Source organism: Bombus pyrosoma, linkage group LG10 (genome assembly GCF_014825855.1).
Source record: "Bombus pyrosoma isolate SC7728 linkage group LG10, ASM1482585v1, whole genome shotgun sequence".
In the NCBI taxonomy this organism is placed as follows: domain Eukaryota; kingdom Metazoa; phylum Arthropoda; class Insecta; order Hymenoptera; family Apidae; genus Bombus; species Bombus pyrosoma.
Window position 1 is genome coordinate 9,303,034 of NC_057779.1, and position 24,806 is coordinate 9,327,839.

At 37.2% G+C, this 24,806-nt stretch overlaps 1 protein-coding gene across 6 annotated transcripts in view; it reads right to left on the reverse strand.

Annotated features, from left to right (window-relative positions):
* LOC122571623 (probable Na(+)/H(+) antiporter nhx-9) overlaps window positions 1-24,806 on the reverse strand; it is a 39,703-nt gene that overhangs the window by 10,284 nt on the left and 4,613 nt on the right. For 4 of the 6 annotated variants that reach the window (XM_043735614.1, XM_043735613.1, XM_043735617.1 and 1 more), the window contains 12 exons: window positions 23,676-23,939; window positions 20,126-20,322; window positions 17,990-18,246; window positions 15,414-15,631; window positions 12,563-12,765; window positions 5,632-5,721; window positions 3,882-3,952; window positions 2,757-2,972; window positions 1,560-1,695; window positions 550-711; window positions 369-438; window positions 178-282 (listed from right to left, as the gene is read on the reverse strand). In XM_043735614.1, the coding sequence (XP_043591549.1) occupies window positions 178-282; window positions 369-438; window positions 550-711; window positions 1,560-1,695; window positions 2,757-2,972; window positions 3,882-3,952; window positions 5,632-5,721; window positions 12,563-12,765; window positions 15,414-15,631; window positions 17,990-18,246; window positions 20,126-20,322; window positions 23,676-23,939 (1,989 nt within the window). The remainder of the gene's footprint in view (window positions 1-177; window positions 283-368; window positions 439-549; window positions 712-1,559; window positions 1,696-2,756; window positions 2,973-3,881; window positions 3,953-5,631; window positions 5,722-12,562; window positions 12,766-15,413; window positions 15,632-17,989; window positions 18,247-20,125; window positions 20,323-23,675; window positions 23,940-24,806) is intronic. The other 2 variants (XM_043735616.1, XM_043735618.1) reach the window with 2 other exon arrangements.

Genomic DNA, 24,806 nt, shown 5'->3' on the forward strand with positions numbered 1-24,806 from the left:
AAGTCTCGTTGAATTATCTTGCGCGGAACTAATTTCTCAAAAGAATCGGCGCGAGGATGAGAGGATAATTCCAGAACTTTGCGCGCCGTTTTCTATCGACGACGCGACGCAGCCAAAAGCTTCGCTGAAATGAACGAGAAAGATAGAAAAAAAGAAGGAGAGAAAGGCTGTTCTTACCGGAAGTACGAGCTGTGAAAGTAATCGCCGAGTCCCAGTCCTCTTTGCTCGAAGGCTTTGAGGTGTCTCCGTTCTCCAATTCGTACAGGACGCCATTGATGTAATCTACGTTCAATGAAAATTCACGTATTCAAACGAGATCCTTTTTTTCAGCCGAAAAAAGGCGTCGATATCTCTTTCGTCAATTTTACCTTGTGTGAACAACTTCGTCGAGCCATTTTGCTGGAACTCCGGAAAACTCACGTGATTCTGCTTACCGTCCTACGGTTCAGTCGAGAGAAGGAAGGACATTTTAATTGCAAATCGAATAGGACGTATAATGGAAACTCGTATAAACTCGAAGAACACGTGTCAACGCGAGAACATTCTTACTTTGAGCAATTTTTTACTGCGCTTGTGACGATGCTTGTGCTCTCCCATCATCCGACGTATGTTCATGTGCATTTTGTAATTGACTTGGGTCGAGAGATCGCGATCGTTCACCGCGTGTCGGCTGTAGCTTAGACGCCGATGCTGCAACAGTTTTGTTCCATGCTGTAGAGAAACGTTTTTGCTCATTCGCCTTCGTTCTTTTCGTTTGTGCAGGATTTTTCTAACATAGACATATATATCCACGAATACATACATGCGACACAATTCGACCAACCGTCGAAAAACCGTGGCGAAGAGGCACACGCCGATTCAATCGTTCGAGGCGGTTCGAAAGTCTCTTAGAGTATTCGTTATTCTTTCGATCGCCATGCGTGCGAGCAACTTAAACGAGTCTTACGTATTGCAAATAAAATTAAGCGTTATCGGTGGAATTTTAGCTGTCGATGTCGATATTCGTTTCATCAAAAGGGAGAGAGAGAGAGAGAGAGAGAGAGTACAAAATATAAATTAATATATGAAATTTTAATAAGTTGATCTGAAATGTCGATACTCTGTTTCATGAAAACTATGAACAACTATGAAATTTTTATTTCTAAATACCAGAAGAACGAAATTATATTCAGATTATCTAAATTCTGACGTGGCTAACGTTGAAAAATAACAATAGAAATTTCCATTTTGTCTTATGGGCGCTCTCCTCGAAAGGCTTCGCAACTGAAGAAGACTAAGTCTTCTGGAATCTGAAACTTTCAAAGCTGCAATTTTCTCAAATTGCAGATCTCGCCACTCGTACCACTCGTCTTCTAAGTCTCGCATAATACCATTACGTAATATAACTAAAGGATAAGATCGACAGCCGAAGTTCCAAGCAGCGATACGATTATCCTTCGAGAAAAAAAGCCAGTCCTCGTCAGCAAGGTTTTCAGGGACATGCATACACGATATGTATATATATATATATACACATACACATAAAAATCTGAATACTCAGCAAAAAGCGAGTTTCTTACCCTCTTGTATGGCTTGCAAAGTTCTTCGGCCAATAGGTGGTGGATCCTGGCGTCCGTCAAGTCCTTCTTGGAAGGGTTGTACTCCAGTTCTTGGAGATCAATATTCCAACCCGCTTCAAGCTGGCTGCAACTCGGACTGGAAGGAGAAAGAATGAGACTACATTTTTATGACGGGTTGCCACTTGAAGATCGATACTGTGTTTCGAGGAGGGTCCACCGTTCAATCGAGATACAATGCAGACTTATCTTCGGTTATGCTTCTTGGCCAGGGTGTATACGGGCTGAGTCATGGAGGGAGTCATCGACACCCTACGGCGTTTTGTAACGCTGCAGCGTATAACAGGACATTGCACCGGATGGAAAGTTACTTCGTGTCGTGTCCTTTCGATCTCACCGATGTGACGCGACTTTTACAGTAATAGAAATTGCTTCTCCTGTTTCTTTTTCGTTAACAGCGTTGTCGACGATAAAAGTATGAGAAAGTGTATAAAGCTTCTACCAAAGAGATTAAAACGAAAGGTACGTAATGCAAGGAAGAGAAGAAACTTTCATCCATGTTTTACAAGATAGCCAAAGGTACTACATTGTAAAGGTACGAAGCTTGTGCGACTGATTGAACAATAATTTAAACGAAACAGTCGATACGTAAACGATATTTTTATAATCAACCAAAATATACGTCTCTGTATTTGATACTTTTCCGTTAATACGACGAATAGGATTTTTACGGAAATTACTTGTTTAATTTGTTTCCAAGTTGACAAGTAAGAAAGTCATCGAATCAAATTTTCGCCTGTCTTAATTGATAAAAAAATGTTGAAGGTAAAAAGGATTATAGGTGAAATTATTTTAACAAACGATTCAGTCAGAATATTTTAACTCCGTTGTCAATTTTTTGTGACACCGAATTAACGGAAACGGAGCATTGGACTGGGAGGTGGATCGAGCTCAAAGAAATTTCGTTCGCAACGATTTCTTCTGTTTCACCGGGAAAACTTTCCTCGATAATTAATACATTTTCACCAGGGCGACAAAGGGATGGCGTACACATCTGTTACGATCAAAGAAGCATTCATCGTGCTCCTTATTGTGGAAGTAAACAGGTCAGGTACGAACGAAGATAACTCAGCGTGCCAACGATTGGAAAGGATGGAACGAGAAACGAAGAGTCGAGGGAAGAAAAGAATGGAGCCCTACCTTCCATTGAACTGTCCTGTGTTGCTATAGTTGCGGAATATCGCCGACATGCTTTCAGTTCCGCTGATATTGCCAATGGTGGACGCGTTCCTTCTAATGTAATCCAAAGCGTCTTTCATCGCGAGCTTCGAGTACGTTTCCAATATTTTCGGTTCCGCGCCGCAGTGATCCCTCACTAGGTACGGACGAACGAATTTATTATCGAACCGCTTGAATCTGTGAAACAAAAGAAAGAAACAAGATAATGAAACGAGGAACGAATATTTCAAGATGAAATATCAGACTACGCGATCAAAGAATTAACAGATTTATATAGATATATCTATAATATAGATACGTCGGAGTTTGATTTCTATGATATTTCTGAAAATAGCGTCGTTTCTCTTCTACTTGGAATTTAAAATGAATATGTTACAGTAATTATGGAATCTCGATTATTGGAACATCATTTTGGAATTGTTCCAAATATTTAGAAAGTTTAAGAAATTTGTTTCACGTTTCCTAAAAAGATTAGGAAAGTTCTTGTCCATCATGAAACCGTAGTAAATAATTTATGATGGTGAATGTACTCTGGTGATCAGGATCATCTGCATCCCGCATCACCATCCTCAACGACTCGTGAGTCATCCTACTAGGGGAGAGAAAAGTCAATAAACTTTGCTCGTGTTTTTCAACGTACGGGAGGAATCAGTGGACGAAATAACGCAAACGCCAGAGAGAATGTTATCTTCGATGTTAACAAACGTTAAACGCTAGTTTGTTGCACGATAAATGTCACTTTTCAGCAACATCTTATATTACGGTTATTTTATGATGAAAAAATATTCCACGATTATTTTCATTCGTAAGTTGCACGTTTGTAAAAGGCTACGGTCTATCATTTTATTCAACGACTTAACGATATTTTTAAAACAGTTCACAAAGATGTTCGACTTTACCAGCGTAGATTTGGTTAAATCATTTGAAAACACAGAAAAAGAACGCTAGATTTTACTCTGAAATTGAAATCAATTCAGCCGGTGCTTGCTTTTTGAATTACGGCAATAAAAAGCGTAATTTCATGTTATTCTTTAGCCTGCAACGATATTCGTTATAGAACGTAATATATTCAGAAATTATGCATACTTGTCTCGAACATGGTAATTGCCGTGCTTGCCCAAAATGTCCTCGACCCCGGCCATCACGTGGTCCATTATCTGTAAAACGGAGATGCCATTTTCCTTTACTCCGTCGGATTTATCACGCGCTTGTTATTTCCCCTTATCCAACAAGATATTTCAACACCGGTTTACGAAAACATTCCCACATTTGTCGACATTTTCTACGAACGTATTACGCCTGTTATACGAAACATTCTGAAAGTTCATCAACACTGTAACAACATCCAACTATCGTCGTTATATTGGCAAAATTTTAAACGATTCTGAAAATGTATACATTTAGTTACAACACAATTAGTACGAGCATGCGTTTTCTACGAGACAAGAAGAATTCTTATTTTCTTAGTTTCCGTATTCAGTTAAAGTTGAAAAGAATGACCTTGGACGGAAAAAATCATCAATCACGATATTCGCCGTTCTGAACCAAAGAACTTTTTCCTCCTACATCTTCCTGTATCTGCAAAAGTAACGAAGATATTATAGCGGACGAGATTTTTATTTTTTTTTTTTTATTTGGAAGAATTTTACAATCAATTTTACAATCAATTCTCATTGAGAATTATTCTGAGAATAAGTAAATTATTCTGGCCTAGCTAAATTATTACTATGTCATGTCTAATAAGTGTTTGTCGTTTGTTTGATTCTAGTTGAATCTAGTGTTTAAATCTAAAGAATAATGTCTTTTTAGTCTACGAATCCGATCCGTCGTGTCAAGTAATTGAGTAACTAATGAGTTTTGGTGGTTGTTAACTCTTATGTTATATCCGAATTTGCATATTTCTTCTTTAACTGTGGGTATCTTAAGATCGCGATGTATCGTTTCGTTGGTAACGTACCAAGGTGCGTCTATCAAGGATCTTAGAGTTTTCGATTGGAATCGTTGAAGAATTTCCATGTTGGAATTACTCGCTGTTCCCCATAGTTGGATCCCATAGGTCCAAACAGGTTTTGATATGGCCTTATATAGCATTATTGTACTCTGCACGCTTAAGTCGGAACGTTTGCCAATGAGCCAGTAGAATTTTTTCAATTTTCATTTAAGTTGTTTCGATTTATCTACGATGTGTCATTCTTCTGCCCAGTATCATGCCCAGATGTCTGACTGAATCTTTGCTTGGAATAGGAATATTATTTATGGTCGCCTGTGGACAGGATTGTTTTCGCAGCGGTAGCGGACAAGATGAACGAAAAATCCTGTATACTGTCGGACTGGCTTCAAATTTTGCCAATACGTATGATCATTACAGCGCCAATGAAATTTCAAAATACTTCGCATTAACGCGCGTAGTATAGGCATAAAAATTTAAGGTAAAGGTAAAGGTAAAACGAAGCGTGGGAAATTGCTCTTTTCCTCCAGCAGCGTTCGTTTACGAAAATATGGCTACCGGTGAAAATCAGTGCAATCTTCCCGTACACATCGGCCAACGAACGATTATTGATTTTCCCGTGTATCGTGGCTCGCTGCTCTTTTTTAATATTTGCACGAACGATAAGGGCGTATAACCACGCGTCCTCTATAATTTATACAACGCGCCGCTGTTCTCCGCTCTTCGTTCGCCACTCTTTTTCCCCGACGCAACGTACTCTCTCGCTACTTTTTTATTAAGCGATCGATCGCAGAGCGTGGCACTTGGCTCGTTATGGCTGATCGCCGGTCTCAGACGTTTCTTTTTTTCCAGGCAAATACAAATAGTACAAGACAATGAACAACTTACCCGTTCGTGGATCCTCTCGTTCATGGTAGGTTTCTTCTTTTCTGCCCGTTTCACGTTCAGGATTTTTACGAGCGGCTTGATCGTGATTCCCTGGAAATAGAGTTTTTGATAATGGATTTTTTTTTTTTTAATAGAACCATTGTAAATGAGCGTGCTCGATGGACGAAGGGTGATGTTAAATCGTCGATTGGCAAATGCAGATTAGATTCGATCGAGCTAGGATTCAGACCGATACTGTTTGTTAGCGAGATATCAAGTCGAAGGTTAAGCGATTGGTATATTTTATGTAGAATTATAGAATGAGAAAGTTTGAAGGTAAAGTCCGTTTCTCGCAAATATTCATCGCGTTATTCTAATGCGATGGAGTTCGATAGTTCGAAGATTGAAAAATGATATTTTAAACACCGAATATAAAATATTCAGGTGGCTGGATACTTTTGTAACTGATTGTAAGTGTAGACGAGTATTAGGTAGACGATCTACACGTAGAAACAGAAAAAGGACATCGGAAAGAAGATTTAAATTTGGGGGTATTGCAGAAGAATATTAGATTTAAATGTGGGGCTCTAAACGAGAAAATTTAAATGTAGAAAGAGAACAGGAATGTTAAATTGAGCGTTCAAATGTAGAAATAGAAGAATAACGGTGATTTTTGCATTGCGCTCAATTGTGTCTATTTTTGTGATCTTTTATTAGTAGCGTTTTTAGTTTACAAATATAAATTGCCAAATATTTTATCGCACAATTATGTGTATTACTTTAGACACGTTTTCGGAGAATTTGAATACACCGCCAGATGTGATATAATACCGATGGCTGATTATTAACCCTTTGCACTGCTATGTCGAGTCTGACTCGACGTCAGTTTTTATCTGAGCAGCTGCTTTGTCGTGTCCCACTCGACATTCTTTCAGCCCCACATTTTTTGTGAAACGTGCGAAAGAAAAGCAGGAAATTTGCGTCCTAGAAATTGTTTCAAGATATATCGTACGCTTAAAAATTAGGAAATACAACGACAATGCGAATAAAACTGGTATTTAAGTGAATTTGTTTCTTCCTTTATTTATTTAAATTGTCTTATTTTTTTAGTTAAAGTAAATTTCAAATAAAACACTTAAAAGCGTTGCCAACGAAATTGAAATAAAATTCCGAGTGCAAAGGGTTAAAGGGTCGTCGTTTAACTGGCAGGGTGGAGTCGAAATAAACCTCGCAATTTTTCTTAGTATTTCTAACGTATTATTATTTGCTCGCGATATGTTATTTATTTTAAAGGAAGCTAAAATTAGGAATTATGATTTATTATAATATAACAAGCTTTTATATCTACGAATCTATTTACATAATTGGCAAGGAAACGAATAGTTGCAAGTCTAACTCTAAATTAATCGTTCAATCCGTCTATTTAATATTTAGATTCCGACATTTGCATATTATCGATATTTATACATCGGGCATGGTAGTATTCATGCTTCCACAGTCAAGAGTTGACATTACTTTCCACTGATTTATAGCGGCGAACGAAAAAAAGTTTAACGTGTATACGTCACTGAATTACAAAATGGAATAATGTTTAACGAAAGCAATGAATAAATATAATTTATTTAAGGCGTTCCATGCAAAAATAATCATCTAAATATTATCATTATGTTACGATGATACAATCAAGATATCAAAGGAAAACACGCTGCAAAGGTTATTATTACCCAAGGGTCATTCCTTTCAGAAGCTTTCAAAGTCCCTGAAGACTTTTCGCATATATTTGAGTGCATCTCTTTTTCTTGCATATTGTACGTCGCGTTAAAGTGCATCCAGAGACGTATAGTGACATGAATTATCGAACAAATATTCTTGAAACAACATATGTACCTTTTACAAATGTTAACAAACTTTCTAATCGTAATCAATCAATACTTTCTTGTAGCAAATTACTATTTTTAATGAGTGAACTTTCTTTTATCCGCCATTGTTTATGGAATACTTTTCTATCGTTTGTTCATTGCTGTTCTTAGAATCTTGAAAGTTAAATCAAGTTCACGTGTATTCGAGAAACTTGCAGATTCGATTTCCTCGAAAATGAAGCTTCGTACGACGAAATTTGTCCGTAGATCTTTCACTTAATTCTATACGAGCAACCACCCTCGTGTCATAATTTTTCATACACCTTGTATATACAATTTAAACGTGTGCAGCGTGCCTTTCTGTTAGCTGCGTTATAAATACGCAATCGACGATGACCTTTCTTTATGTCGATACTCATCGATTGCCTGGCTCTATTATAAATCTGCACTACTAAAGCATAGTGATTGCGCGTATTATATTCGGACGCATTATAGGTCGGTGCGAATTGACAGGTGGTTCTTTACTCCAGTGGATCATAGGGAAGAAGGTTTAAAAAGTTTAAAAGGTGAAAGATGCAGGAAGATTATTAGAGGGAAGATATTGAAGATTAACGAAAGACTTGTAATCGAGGGAAATTAATTTCACTCGATATTCCATCGTTAATTTTATTCTATACAGAGTTGTCGGGAAAGTTCGTATGTAGAGTTTTCAAGATTTGGCTATTTGTTAGAAACTTCTGTGAAAGAAGTAGACGACGTATTTAGATAAATGTTTCTATTTATCAGATATTGGACATTAAATGGAATAATTGACGAGGAAAGGAATTGACCATATTGATCGATGGAAAAGAGCTGTCCATATTTATCTGCCATAAATACTACTTCTTTATTAAATACATTATTTATTCTGATTTTTACGTAACTTTCTTTAACGGAAAGCAACACAGTACATATTAGAAGATGGAACAAATTTTTGGAAAATATTTGTATTTGAGTAAATTAATTGAAATGAAGAGATAACTTGATACGAATAATTGTAATATAGAGATCGTTTCTTTGCGTGTGTCTTGGGACAAAAATATCACGAGACTGGGTGGAAAAGTCCAATGCAATTTATTAACACTTCCTGCATAATTATTCGTTTTAATTTCGTCGAATTTCTTCGCTGATGAATTAAATCGAGCTTAAAAGAAGCGTGGACAAATAGAATGGCAATGTAATTAAACTGCAACGGTTAAAGCGCCTCGAGTAAAAAACCACTGGGTAGAAAAACATGCTCCTTTCATCCTGAAGGCGCGTCCTGTTTGCGACCTCCGCGGAACTACCGCTCTGGGCCTCCATTAAGTCTAGAAACACCATCGACTTTGTCGCGCAGTCGATCGGAAATTCGATATCGACGGCACGCTCCGCGATATCCGGCACGATCCTTTTGCATAGCGCGATAACTTACAAGAGAAATGCCGGAGACATTGTAAAATTTCTAAGGCAACGCTGGAGAAGACATCGTCAAATTTCTTGCACATATAATGGCGGACAAAAGAACGTCTCGCTTACAGTAGGCGTAGAAAGTATTCGTCTAATGATCAGTTACGTCTAAAATTTTGTCAGTAGGTTTACGATACGATATTTCTGAAAGACATATGTTAGATACAGAATGTAATTGTTTCGTTTAAAGCTTCGTTCTCGAGAAGATCAAAGATTTGTCAGGTATACGGACAGAGGAAAGTTTATCAGATAAGAAGTGCAGGAAGACACCGTGATTTTAATTTTGACAAATTTTCAAGCTTCGAGCAATCACCTCCCTTTGGCTTGTACCATGATTTTCGATGCGTTCTATGTGTATATGCATGCACACCTGCAGTATAAAAGAAAAAGAGGAATTTCCTCCACGTGGTATGTTCACGCATATATCGATGTTACAATTGGAAATATTATAACGCTGAATTATGTTATATTAATATTATAATAATCAGTTACGTCTAAAATTTTGTCATTATCTTCACGATGCGATATTTCTGAAAGACATATGTTATACTATATGGCAAGATAGATAAAAAGATACAGAATGTAATTGTTTCGTGTAAAGCTTGGGACAGACAGAGGAAAGTTTATCAGATAAGAAGTGCAGGAAGACACCATGATTTCAATTTTGACAAATTTCCAAGCTTCGAGCAATCACCTCCCTTTGGCTTGTACTATGATTTTCGATGCGTCCTATGTGTATATGCATGCACACGTGCAGTATAAAAGAAAAAAGAAGGAATTTCCTCCACGTGGTATGTTCACGCATATATCGATGTTACAATTGGATATATTATAACGCAGTATGTTTGCGTTCGTCAGACGGTGTACGGTGATCGTTGTAAAGTCGCGCGAGTCGAGCAAAACTCGACAGTTCGATAGTAGTTGTCTGTAATGACAAAATGACCGAGACAAGTAGTGAATGTTCGCGTATCTCCCGGTTAACGCGTATCCACGATACTTAGTAGTACAAACTGTGATAACAGGTTCTGGCATATGAATTCCCGTACGTCGTATCGCTGCTAGCCTTTTATGGAACGTTATTAGGTAGTTTGCACGAGCAACGATCAAATCGAGTATAAATGTTTCAGCTACGTTTGCATATTTCCTCTCATTCTTTCCATATATCTTGGTTTAGTGAAACGAAGGAAATTGTGTTTTTTTTCCTCGGTATAATCTTCTTTTATTTTTAATAAATGTCTTGGAATAATTTATATGTGCGTTCTTTCTCTAGCTGAATATCTATGAACGTTTTAGATAGTACTGATATTACAAATTAGTATGATTAATGCTCAAAGACAAAGAAATTGCATTTCGTCTTACGTAACTTTATTTCCTGAACATTTTTTTTTTTAATCTAAACCGCTTTTCAATTTTACAAACGAGAAGAGACCTTAAAAGCTGTCATCTTAAATACTTAGAGGTAAAAGCCATTTAAGTTTCTTCTTCCTTGGAACCTTTTAATCCGCGTGCTCCAATAATTATTAATGCCGGAACCTTTCAGGGTTTCGAAAAATCATTCATTTCCGAGAAACTTTGGTTCACCTATCGATGCACCCGGTATATTAGAATCAGAGGGAATCGAGAAAATTTGTAAGAATGGCTTCGGCCCGGCCGAGCCAATGAATGGTTCTCGAGTCTGAATCAACATTTCTCAAAGTTTACTTCTCACGAACAACGGGCTCTCGGGGTGAAATGTTGATTTAGAGGTAGGGGGTGTTCCTACTATCGCGTCGTTCTGTCCTGAATCGAGCAACCTTTCTTTATTGTTATCTCTTCGTATGGCGTAGGTAGGGCGGGTTATTTGTGTCATCCGAGCTACAACATCTTAAAAATCAATCTTGAACTTTGCACAGAATAACAAAGCTCGAGATATTATGAAGTACTGCTGGCTTTTAATATATTAACGAAAGAACGACAAAATTTGAGCCAGTGAGGAGCCTATTGTATAAGAATGATTAAAATAATAAAGTAATGTACACAGGCTACTGGATTATGATAATTACAACTGAGAATATTAAAATTAGTTAAGCAGATTTCTCTTCTTCCGACAAGCAGAAATTATATATCGTAGAAAATTATGGCTGTCGAGCTGCCAACGTACGAGATATATTTCACTGTTTATTACGTCATTAACGATTAAGTCTGTTCTGAAATATAAATTTTACCAGGCAAACTACTTTTTAGTCAAATTTAACGCGACTCAAATATCCTGCCGAGTCAAACAACTCAACGGAATAACTTCATATTAAAACGTAACATAACGAAAACACATTCGAGCGTACCGTGCGTTAGATCACGGTGAAGTTTAATTTAAAGTTTTACGGAAATGGAACGAGACCACGCGGGAAAGTAACGTTGAACCTCATTGGTTTAAACAACTGTTGTCTACGAAACAATTCTGGGATGTATTGGGACAATCCAAACGAAAGACGCAAAAAGGAGAGGCAGCATGAAGTTATAATGGCAAACGTAAAAGCAAGCATAACCGAGGCCATAGTACTCGATGGAAACTGCACGTAACAATGCTCGCAACGGAGATGAAAAGAACGTAATGCACAAATCTCAACTATTTGCTTAAATGTCTTCTTTTAAGGCAAATATCCATGAAAAGTTGGCCGAGTTATTCCACCGCCGGAAACACAAGAAAACGTTCTGACTCGAACTCGAAGACTCGCTCGCTTCCATCCTTTCTATTTAATTTCCCAACTCTAATAATATCTGAGGGGTTAGAATGACGTTAACAGCGTCATTTCGTGACGCGTGGTATAGTTAATTATAAAGACTACCTCTGAATTAAGAAATTTATGATATTTAATGTTACAAAGCGGTTGAGAGATTTTAATATTGTAATGATTAATGGTTAGAGGGTTAGGTTGAAGTATGGAAGAGTATGGAAATATCAGTATTACCAGTAATACTTGGTCGTATTGCTAGTTATTATTAATAACGTTAATATCTGTAGTAATAAGAGCAACTACGATAACGATTGCGATTTATCTTCTTGATGAATGTTGGATCGATTGTTCTTTCCATTAAAGAAATTTTGTTCGCGATCCGACACGAGCAGATATTAAATATTTAATTCGAGATATTTCTTGTATTATTTGTATTGAATGGTAACTTTGTTTCAAGCTATAGACGTGGGACGAATTTTTACTAAATACACGTTTTAATTAAAAACGTGCAGCTGGCATAATAAAAGAGACATTCAAGCTAATTCCTTGATCGAAAATTACAAAAAAGTATCGATATAAATTTTAATAATTTCACTATAATTTATTTTTACTAAGAAAATGATTAATCAATCTTCTCGATTCTGCTAGTAAAATTCCTTCTATGAATCCGTATTATGTTATTCGTACACTCTATATTTTATTCTAAAGTAGTTTGTAATTTGTAAAAATTAATTATTCCCTCTTATTTTTCTAACAGGCCGAATAGTTTCTGATATTATGACAGTCGAGATACGAATTGTTTCCTGAGATATAAACCGTAATATTTGATTTCCCTCGGTCTATTCGTTATCGTATTGCGAGGTTACTTGATTGATCGTGTTATCGTTGTCTTACCTGTATGAACACCGTGAAGTAGATGACTGCTATTGTAGTGGTGACGAACATTGGCTGCAAGGACACGTGCTTTGGGTCGATCAGCAGGACCAGAGCAAACGCTACAGCACCTCGTAAGCCACCGTAAGACATCACGAACTTCTCCACCTTGTTCAGCTTGTGCAGTCGAAATTGATTAGCCAAGGCTGTCAGTAAGATCACGCCTGAAATTCGATTTCAGTCTGACTCAATGCGTTTGCCCATTTCGTCGCTGATAATCCTCTACAGATCTGACTCAAAAGCTAATCACGTGTCTATTTATACGTCGTGAGTTCTACGTATGTTTCCAATAATTATTAACCTGTTCTTTTCACCTGACACCGGAAAACTATGTTTAATCGTGGGAAAAAGAAATATTTCTATTTGCGATAATTATCTTTGGTATGTAAAGAATCTTGTGTTCATATTGTTGTGCACGTCAATGAAAAAATTTGCATGGAAAAAAATTTCTCTTCATATCTCGCGCATCAACGAAGAAACGCAGTTAATTGCAACTTTTTTGACAATCAAACAAATTTCGGTTCAAAGAAATCATTAATTTCCAATTTGTATGTAACGTCGCAACTACGAACAATTGCAACCTCTTTTCGCAAATGGAAAATATATTCGCGATAAATAGAAATTTCCATTTTCCACCCGACGACGAAGGCCTGCGATTAATCGTAATGGAAGAAAGAAAAGAAAATTTCTATTTACAACAATTAGCAGTTCACACCGTTTTAGTCGACGTATACATTGTGATCGAGTATATTTTTATTCAAAATAGATGTTTGTTCCCGTTTCTTATATGACAACGAAAAATCTGTATTTAATTGCAACGTTCTTGAAAGAACGGGTAGTAGCTTACATACTTTATCTGGGAATAAAAAGCTGTGGTTAATCGCATCTTTTATTTCGCAAAATAAAAAAAAAAAAGAGTCAAGAGGGAAAAAGGAAATACCGGGCTGTAGATGGTGGAAAGCAGAATATTCCCAAGGTATATCTATAGAGACAGCGTTGAATTTTTTAAGTGTCGCCGCTGGCTGACGATTTGGCGATAAACCGCCGATGGAACAGGAAGCCGTAAGCCCGTGACAGTAATCCGTGATGTAAACTGCCGGTTGTGGAAGGAGCTAGACGAATCTTGTTAAGTGTCTTTCGATATATTTCGCGTCTTAAGGGAAGGGATAGATCAGAAAAATTCGTGCTTCTTCAAGATTATTCTCTCCGTTTGTCTAATGGCCAATATCAATTTTCGGGATTGGCTATTTGGATAATCGAGATTGCGGACAAGGAGAAATAAACTACTTAGGGGTTGTAACATACAATTTCATATTTCCTAATTTTTTTAACTTTTTTCTATCTTGCAATTACTCTTTTCGCCTCGCTTTTTAATCTATTAACCTTCTGCGTGATATTGGTATATTCAATGCTCTTGAATTTTCTGTCTGATCTAATGACGACAAATGATGTCGATTATTTTTCTCAAGCTTTTTCAATCGTTTCTTAACATTATTCGTCTCGTATATCATCTTCAGATATTTAATTTCCTTTACGATAAATACGAGAATAAAATTCTCTGCAAAAAGTAATTTTTAACACCATTTTATAAACATAATAAAATAATACGATAACAAGAGATGTTGTAGTATGATCCTGAACTTTGTGATCTCTTAAGAGGTCAATATACCAGATGACCGATCATCCACCTAAAACAGGGCTCCATCCGAAGCAGATATTACACCCTAATCTTCACTCCTTCTGCTATCCAAATTACACCGAAAAACAAGGAACGATGTTTAGTTTCATGCCAAGTTTCCCTTCATTTCGGATCGATATTCCGCAAAAAGACAAATAACAAAACACGAGAAACGTCTTATTCTTGGCACGGCCACGTAACCATTCTCTAAGTAAGTGACACTCGATAAACCATGATAGGTTTAGCTTAAGACTTCTTTATCTCTTGATAGCATTAACAACTCTTTCTTCCTCTCTCTCTTTCTGTCTGTGTCAAATTCGAATTGTGCAGCTCGATAGCTGGAGTCACGTGACAAGATTACTGTCGCGAGAGTTAGGTACATACACGACAGGAAGATTCGCAACGAGAGCTAAGAAACATTCGACTAGAGAATTAAATGTTTTAGCACGTATAGCTTGACGAACATTTTCTCGAAGAATCTTTCGTCTTTCTCGGGAATGAATTGCTTCAACCAACTTTTACGGGTTTTTAAAGTATTAGAACACGTCGACTGCCACGAGAATTTGATATATTTTGCCCTGTGAGCCGCAAAAACATTGAAGTATATTATTGTCCGAAAAGTTTCTTTCGTTTTATAAGGAAATGATAGACGCGCAATGTTTTTGTTTTATATTAGTTTATTGAATTACGCACGATAATAATGCCTAATTCAATAAGATAACATAAAAGAGAAATTGTTGTTCTTCTATTATCACCTTACGAAACGGACAACCTAATACGTTTAATTGTTGCAAAATATGATATATCGTATTTGCGTGAGCTTTCTCTAACAATATTATCCGTAAGTGATTCACATCGTGGAAAATACTTTAGTCCGTGAAATTTATCTTATTTTAATCGTTTTAAACAGTTGAGTAAAACGAAGGTCACCGATGACCACGGTCGCAGTCAACTTTCTCGTCTATGTCTAAGACCGCCATAAATAATAACGAGATTCTATCGGTATATTCGGCGAACAGAGGCGGATAGAAGTGAAAAATATATTGCGATACGTTCGCAAGCGTTTCTACGACATATACTCTGCCCTTGTGTGGTCATCGTATAGGATACAACATTGACCTTGACATTACTCACCAACGATTCGATAAATCGAGCAGAATACGATGGTCATGAGGACGAACCACGTGTTCCAGTCGTGACGGTTGTTCACCGTAGCGACCCCGAGGAACATAAATATGATGGTTTCCGAGCTGCTTGACAACATCTTCATCGTGTATTTGACGGTTGTGTGCGATTTGTGCGAGATATTCGCCTCCACGTAATTCTTCATTGTGATGCCGCAGAAGGTGATCCTACGACAAAGGGAGGTCACGGTTAATCGACGAGGGTGGACGACACGTAGAGGGGTGGCACGAGAGATGTTAGGATACCCGCGTATCGATCGCCATTCGGCTAGTTTCCCAAACGTCGTCGAAATTAATTCGAACGTATACGATCCGAGGGGTTTACGAAATCGACGGGCTACGAGCCAATGACGTCGATTCGATTTACGACGGGGACGTGACCGTTCCACGACCCCTGCAAATTCGTGCCTACGTCTGTCTGTGTACATTTGGATGGCTCGCAGACTGGATTTGCGATTCGTTCGTTAAATTAGGCTGAGGGAATTTGGGAGCTTGATTTTCGAGTTTGCAAGTTTAAAGTCGTCATCTTACGTTTCTGATCTATTGCCGCGGATAGAGAATTAACACCATAGAGAAGTTTAGTTTGCTTCATTTCTTTTTTTTCTTTTTTCAGAGTACGGAATACGTTGTTTCGTATTGAGTTCAATGGAAACACATTAAGGTCGATAGGTTAGTGGTTACAAAAATACAAAGATATGATCCAATCATGAATAATAACGGGTTATCGACTATGAATTAGTTGGAATGAGACGTGAAAAGTAATTTAGAAGGCGAAGGTTTCGTTCTTTTCGCGGTATGATAAATATACGTACAATCGACATTGATTACATGCGATCGGTTCTCGATTGATCTAAAATGGTCCGGAGGACTAGTGGCACTGTTAAAATTCTAATCAAGAATTCTTGATCAAATTTTCCCCAGACTAAAATTGAAACAAAGAAGAAAAGAATACAAAGTCGTAGAAGCGGTTAAAGTTCTCTTCTCTTTATCAAACAATTCTTATCGATTTCGCTTCGCTGTCCAAATATTCGCACATCTTAAACGTTTTTAAACAAACAGACCGTCAGTTTGTAATAATCGTGTCACGTATATTCAAAAGTCATCTGTTTGTCAATCAAACACGAAAGCAGACTCTGTTTAATCGCATGAACAAAAATCACGGCAAGCAGAACAAGAACCGAGCGATTACGGGTTAAGCATATTTGAACAGTTATCTCACACAGGCAGCATTCTTTATATCGCGATCGATCATCGATTTCGCTAGAGAAACGTGTAAATAATAGACTTAACTAGAATCGCGTGGTTGTCGTAAAGCTTTCCACTATTTATGACGACCATTTCTTACCCTTTCGTTTTTTAAGATAAAGACTAGCCTTGAGAGAATTATCGAACAAATCGACGATCACGAGAACGTGCCATGCTTTCGTTCGATCCTTTTTCTTTCCTTCGCGACAAGTTTCGCACTTTCCATAATAAAACTGTGCTATGGAAAAATGCGCTATTTTCACTTCGTCGTTTAACGAACAGTTTGCGCGAGGTTGCTTGAAGGCGCGTCGAAATCGTTACGTTTGTACATGACGCAAAATGTGCACGCATCGCTCGATATACAGGGTGTTTTGTAATTGACAACACATAAAACCATGTATAGCGTGATGCAACGTGAAAAATAAGCCGAGACTATGCAAGAACGTTTTCTCACACGGGGCACAGCTTTCGAGAAAATTGCGTTTGGAAATTTTGTCGGATACGTGTACGCGAACTCGGTTGCCTTTCAGCTGGAAAGATGAAGGATAATCGACAGAAGATTACTTTATTCTACGCGATTACTTTATTCTAAAATAGAACAAACAAAACGTATGAAACATAAAATTTGTTCGTCTAAACCCTGTACACGCGTATTAGACGAAATTTTCAAAAATTTCATTTCGTACATTCGATTTATCTTTCCACGTAGAGTCATTCTGTATCCAATCGTATCGGCAGTTAGTAGCGAGACACCTTGTAGAGGTAACGATTCGCGTGAGAACTGGGAGGTCCTTTTTGGAATTTACTGCAGGCCGAGAGCGTGTCGAGGAATGAGCTATGCTCGTGCTGCAAATTTCTAGGTCGCGGTGGCCACGTGCGGCCTATTTGGTTTTATCGATGTAAACAAGGGAAACGCAGTGGAGAAATTAGCATACGTACTTCTGTTTTCATGGTAAATTGACCTTTCAGAATATTTTATACTCATTTATTACGAGTCTGCTAATAATTTCATTCGCATAAAAAATATAGCAAAAGAATATAGTTTTCTTAATGGAGAAAGATAAACGTTCGAGTGTACACAGAGACAACTAAGAAGCTTCTGCGGTAGATGTTAAAAACAAATGACGATTCGTTTTCTATTTTGCTGAATCTTCAATCGATATCATTGAACGATGACGATAACGTACGTATAATCAATCTACGCGTTACCTTTAAATATCCTCTCCGTTTGCGTTCAGATAACTGGCTAAAGAGCTTGCAGAAGTAGATCGGTTAACTTACGCCAGAATGCTGGACATGTGAAAAATCTCAGCGTTTAGGTAGGCCAGGTAAGCCATGACGAATATGAAGATGGGCTCGATCACGCGAACCTGATGAGTGAACCTCGTAACGAATCCAGTTGCGATACCCCATATCACTCCTATTATCGTGCCGCCGATCGCCACCACGAAGAACGAAGCAAATCCTGACAGTACGTCCGTGTAGAGTATTTCCGTTGGTCCTATCTCGTTGTACGCCTCGAACATGTGGTACAGCACCTGCGTGTCATTAAACAACCACAACTTATTCAGCTGTTCGCCCGATTAAATGACTGCACGAGATGCCATCGAGTAGATAAGAATTCTTCGGGTATATGAAGCGCAGTCTATGAAATGGAGGACGCGTGAGGTCGAGTAATCTTTAAATGATGTAAGTACTGTTCCAAGATAAGGTTATAAGTCAGGGACTTTCTGATCTGGGCTATGATTACGTTCGAACTTTTCTTTCTGCGAAGAAATGTCGTTACATCATGTTTTTCGACTATTTGTTGGGAGATTTTATTATCGTTTAACGGTGTGTGCAATCTTATTAGCGTCCGTGTGTAATTTTGTGTTTTAACACTAGAACTACCGTTAGTTAACACGAAGTTATTTCCACCGAAACCAGTGAAAATGATTGGTCTTTGAAAATAGAATATTTTTATATTTATCGATTTATTATTTTCTCATAGAAGGAATTCCATGTTATGTTTTGGTATTATTAACTCATCTGGGATCTTTAAATGAGAGTTGACAAATTTATAAAATTGTAGAGCCAGTCATTTTGACTGCTGTGGTATTTATAGCGTTAGTATCTAGGGATCTAGCGATCGATCCGGAATTTTCCTGATATCTGATATCGTCTTATCGAATGATACGCGGTAAAAATTTTGAAAACGCGTGGCAACTTGTAGAAAACGAGGAAACTTGTTAATTGAACTTCGATAAACAGATTGCAGGATCCTTTTACACTTTGACAAGTACCAGTCACTTTGATTGCTACTGGTATAAGTAGCCTTGATACAAAATTATTTTCAGTTTGAATACATAAGAAACGAAATAAAATTCATTGCATTATTCTTTTAGTTATCGTTGCGAAAATCCTTACATCATCTCGGAAGAAAGTATAACATGAAGTAGAAATTTTAATGTAAAATTGTAAAACCAGTCAATTTCACTGGTGTGGTAGTTCTAATGATAAGATGGAAAGGCGAATGAAGGTACAGTGTGAGTTATAGTAGTCTTTCATTTGATTGATTCATGTGGCAATAGGATGTTAGTTTGATCAACGAACGATCGATTAATAAAAGTTTATAAACTAATGTATCTATAGACTGGGATTAAACAATGTATATGTAATACGTTCTGTACGAGTATCTTAATCCTTTGCACTGCTATGTCGAGTGGGAGTTTTTATCTCATCAGTTTTTATCTGAGGAACTGCTTTGTCGAGTCCCACTCGACGTTCTTTCAGTCCCACCCTTTTTTATGAAACGTGCGATAGAAATTGTTTCAAGATATGTCATAGGCTTAAAAATTAGAAAATACAACGATAGTGTGAATAAAATTGGTATTTAAGTGATTTTCTTTCTTCCTTTATTTATTTAAATTGTCTTACTTTTTTAGTTAAAGTAAATTTCAAATAAAACACCTAAAAGCGTTGGCAGCTGCTGCTAACGAAACTGAAATAAAATTCAGAGTGCAAAGGGTTAAAGTGTGTTTCACTTGTGATATTTTGTATGTTTCTCCTTGTAAACTTTCTACGTTTATAATCATCGTTAGACTGCAGATGTTTATGCAATTTCATATTATAACTGGAAAATAATGTTTATATAACATTAGCCATGAATATAACTAGAAAAATTCATCCTAAATAGGAATTCGTTCCTTCTGTTGAATATCGCTGCCTTGGATATTTTATATATTTTTATACGTCACTGTGTACAATTTTTCACCCCTAAGTTTCTAAAAAATGCACGGGCATCCGCATTGTACTCGTCGGAAATGCATATACACGCGCAGCGTAATTACGACGAAAGAGGTATGCATAAGGATCCTCGGAACTAGCACAACATTAAAGGTAGTTAAGCCCTCTAAGATGAACATAAACGGTACTTACGACGGTGACAGCGTCGTTCAACAAGCTCTCCCCGAATACGACGATGTACAAGATTTCGTTCACGTGAATTTCCTCGAAGACCGCTAGCACGGCGACAGGGTCGACGGCGCTGATCAACGCGGAGAACAGGAACATTTGCAACAGCGGAGTTTCGAAACCGAACAGGCCGCTCTTACCTAACACCCACAACGAAGCTCCTATAAACAATTTACAAAAAAAAAAAAAATTAAAAATATTAAAAATCAACCACTTTAATCAAATTTTAGTTTAATCCAATCTTAATTAAGATTGCAGTTTAAACGCCATTGAAATGCAAGCGATTGAAATTTTCAGCGATAGTTTATTAAAAGGTCAAAACTCGAGCTTCTGGATTTTCAATAATTGGTAAAACGATTCGTTTTGAAGCTCGTTCAACTGTTTCACATTATGAAATATTCTACAAATGTAATTAGTTTTTAATGAAATTCAATCGGAATCAATGGTGAATATAAACTTCATTTCTTTGTGTTCGCAATGAACGTAGGTGTTTAGGGGGGAATGTTCCACATTCCTTTTTATTAATTTAATTACAAAATTTAATCGAAAGTTAAAATGTCGTAACCATTCGTTATATTTAATCGCCTGCCCCTATCTTCTTTACATCCAGTTCAGTAATGATTATATATTGTGTAATACTGCTCGGTTGAAACTTCAAATATAGAAAATGCAATTTCGTAAAATTGCGACACATATATAGATATACAGATGGTAAAATATAAAAATGTTACATCGAAACTACATATATGTCCAGAGATAAATTCACTCGATCGGCATCATAGTAACCCGGTAACAAAGTTATTTCGCTTTATAATAAAATATAAAACCAGAATCTCCATCGCTTTATTAAATTTTCATGTAAACTTTTATCCAGTATTTTTTAATACTTCGTGTATGAAATAACATTTCCAACTTTTTATGTATCCAACTATTTTCAATGCACCAATGTCACAACTGTTTCTCTCCTGTGTTACATCTCGTCCTGTACAAATTCTAAGTTCTAAGCGACACGTTTCGAGCCCAAACACGTAAAGAAACCGATCAGTAACTCGGTCAATGAGAAGATCAATCTGTGATGGAAGGTAAAAATCGTTGGTATGAAAATTTTTGGCAAGAATCGTCCTCGCGTTAGCGGCGGTGAATTCATCGATATTAATAACAAACGCGGATCACCGGTTCCACGAATGTCACGTTCTCGCGGAGTCTTTAATTATCGTCGACATGGAGGAAGTTGCGGACGTTTCGTAACGAAGAAACGTCGCACGTTCACGAACACGTTGCGTCGTAAACGGAATTCGCGTGGGCGCGTTCGACATCCGCGCGTTTCCACACTCGATACACCTAGGCGTTCGCGTGCACGAGTTTCTATGTTTGTATAGGTGGTTGCGAGGCGCGTGGTTGAACTTTGCGAAAGGGTGAACGCGCGAAACGGACAGCTGGCATGAAAATACGAAATGTTGAGTTAATATTTAAAAAGAATACACGGTACGATTGTTTGTAACTGGCGACTGTGAATGTGAGTGTGGGTTTTGGATATTAATAGAATTCAAAGTATCGTCTAGGAAGGGCTTCGATGTTCCTCTTTCGATAAGAAAAGAACTTTCCCTTAAAATTTTCTCCAGTTGTTATAGACAAGGCGGAACGTCGATTTTGATTATTATGATATTTATAAACGTAGAGCGAGGTGGGTGCACGGTCGAGCGTATACGTGGAAATTTTCGAAATTAATTCCGTGAGAAACTAAAATCCGAACGAAAGAGCTTTTATTTCATATATTTTCCATGCGTTTTAATAGGCTTTACTAGGAAGTATTAAAAAAATATTTTCAGAGTAATTAAAAAATTTATTTATATTTTCATTCGCCGTTGTATATAGAATTAATTGACAACTACAATTTCTAGATTCGTATTAAAAGTTACATGGTATTTTTCTTCGAAAAGCTTTCCGCCCTATCTAAAAATAGTTGGAAAAATAAAATCCCTAGAGTAATACGAAAAAACTATGTTTCATTTCAGAAATAAACAGAGCGAGATTTAAAGTGATCTCTTTGAGATCCATCAAAAGATGAATTGCGCTAACTTTTAAATGCGTTCAGCTATTTCTGTAGTAGGGAATATTTTAAGAAAAATTTACATATACGCGCCATAGTAAAGAAAGTAAAGAATAATATTAATTCGACTATTCACGTACCTGATAGTTTTATATTAAGACCATTGAAAATGCGTTCAAATCGTTCGAACGACATAAAAGTACTTATACGTTGCCGTCGGTGAATATCGCTTGAGTTTAACGCTTAATCAACAACGAATCTTTTATTCCACTACGAGGTCTAATTAACTCCGTAAAGTGCCCTTGCGCGATTCTATCGCATCGAACGCTGCCTATGTTTGAGAAAGAAGTATTTCTGGACCAGCATCAATAATCTCGCGAGTAGTTTGAACACCTGCTGCACAATTACTCTCGTGCACTCGACGCACTCGATAGTACGTTTCTTACAAACGTGATTGGTAAAAGATAAACAGAGATAGAAACGTAGAAGCTACTAACGTGTTCAACGAAAAGACACGAAACGATGTAACATACGAGGAAATAAATATTTACGTTCTGAACGCGAATTCTTAAAAAGAAAAAAAAAAAAAAAGAAGAAGAAGAAACGCTTGTCTACTGTTTTTAAAAAGGGCCATCTATCTCAGTTTACATTGAAAAACGTCCACATCAACGATCTCTTTAAATTTCATCACAATCCGTATCCACATGGAAGAGGCCAAACGAAAATAAAAAAATATCCTGTAGATCGTAGATCGATGTAACTGAAAAGCTACATTGGCGAGAGAGAAGAGCTAAAAGAATATATAGAGATGAGCGTATCTTGTTTGCGTAATCTCGAACAGTGAGATCTTAAATTTTAGTCGACTCACTGTGACTTGTATCGTAATAATGGAAATATAATGTCAGAATAATAAAATAAAAAAACGTATTAGAAGCATGTCTTATAAATTAGAGACATAGAGCAAATTTTGTCATGGTTTGCAAAGGATAACTCGCATCATAATCTGCCATAAATTTACGATCCAACATTTATCGATATTTATCAATTTTACTATTTAATGAAATAATTTATAATAGTAATCTTCTATGTAGAAGAATAAAGGTATTGAGAAAATTGCTGCAATTCTCGTTCTTTCCATACACATAATTTGGAAAGAAACAAAATTCTCTAATAAAAATTGACCAAAATCATAGGTATACTAATTCGTTGTAGAAAAGAAATTCCTTGCGATAGACAAACTAACTAACTGAAAGATATTACAGTGCCAAAAATATGATAAACGAAGTGATTCCTATCGCAGGCTAAGAGCAAGCAGTGCAATTAATTAGGCGAAACATCGCGATTGTTAAACGTTTGATACTTTAATATCGGAAAATCGAATGGATCGCAGAGCAAACAACGTTGAAACGAAATTTTACGGCGTTACTTTCCGCTACTTCGTAATAGTTTTGAATTTTTACTAACCTATCGACAAGGTGTTAAATATAGTCCCAATGACGGCGAACAGGAGTATCGTTCCCAGATGGTCGAAGAATAGTCGGTTCGGCATGAAATAGCCAGCATCCAGGATGATGGGCGGTAGCATGTAGAGGAAGAACGTGTCGGGAGTTAAGGGTGACACGTGGACGCTGCTCGTCTGGAACAGTAAGACACCAACGACGACGCCGACAACGATCAGCAAACAGGACTCCGGAAAGATCTTGCTCAGCTTTGGCGTCATGTGGAAGCCTGCACGTACGCGATCATAATTTAACACGGCCTCGCTTTACGTACATTATCACCCGTGATAACTGAACGACGCGAAAATCGCAATGGTGTAGGCCAAGATACCGGCGACTTGAACTTCGTCGCGTATTTTAACTTTCAAATGTATCGTCCTTTTGGTTTCGTAATTAATCAATAAGCTGTAACTTTATTCTCGAACGTGATGCATTTTGAGAAGGCTTGAGAAGCTACAATGAACTTTCTAGAATAATAAACAGCGAAGATTATTTTACCAAAAGTAGCTGTGGATCGACTTATATCGCTGTGATTCACAGCGTTGCAATTGTTCGAACGATATTAACAGTCGGTTATGATGTTGTTGGAATAATTTGAATTCACGGCATATAATAAGACGCACGAAAATAGTACTCGTTGTTCCAATAAAGAATTATTTACGTTAACAATGATAAGAATCTTTTAGATTATAATTTTTATAACGCGAAACACGCGTGTTTTTCGTGTTCGAACAGTTACGAATAATATTGCACGTAGGTGTATTAATGGAACGGGGAATGTGGCTGAAGCGTAGAATCGCGAAAAATCGTTTCGTTGGTAGATCGTAGTGGTAACACGCAAACGTTTTATTATTAACGCTCGTTCGACGAACGCTGTACTTGGACCGGTTTGTAAACCGCCTGTTGCAGCTTATCACGGAACTAGTCCTCTTGTCTTTAGTTTTGGTATCGACCCGGTCATTGTGAGATAACGAGAATTTTGCGAATATCGTTTAACGATCGAATTGTACTAAAATTATCGATTCGGATATGACCCAAATGTTTCTTTCGCGATAATGTAATCCCTGATACTCTTTGGCATGGTATTGAATTTTTA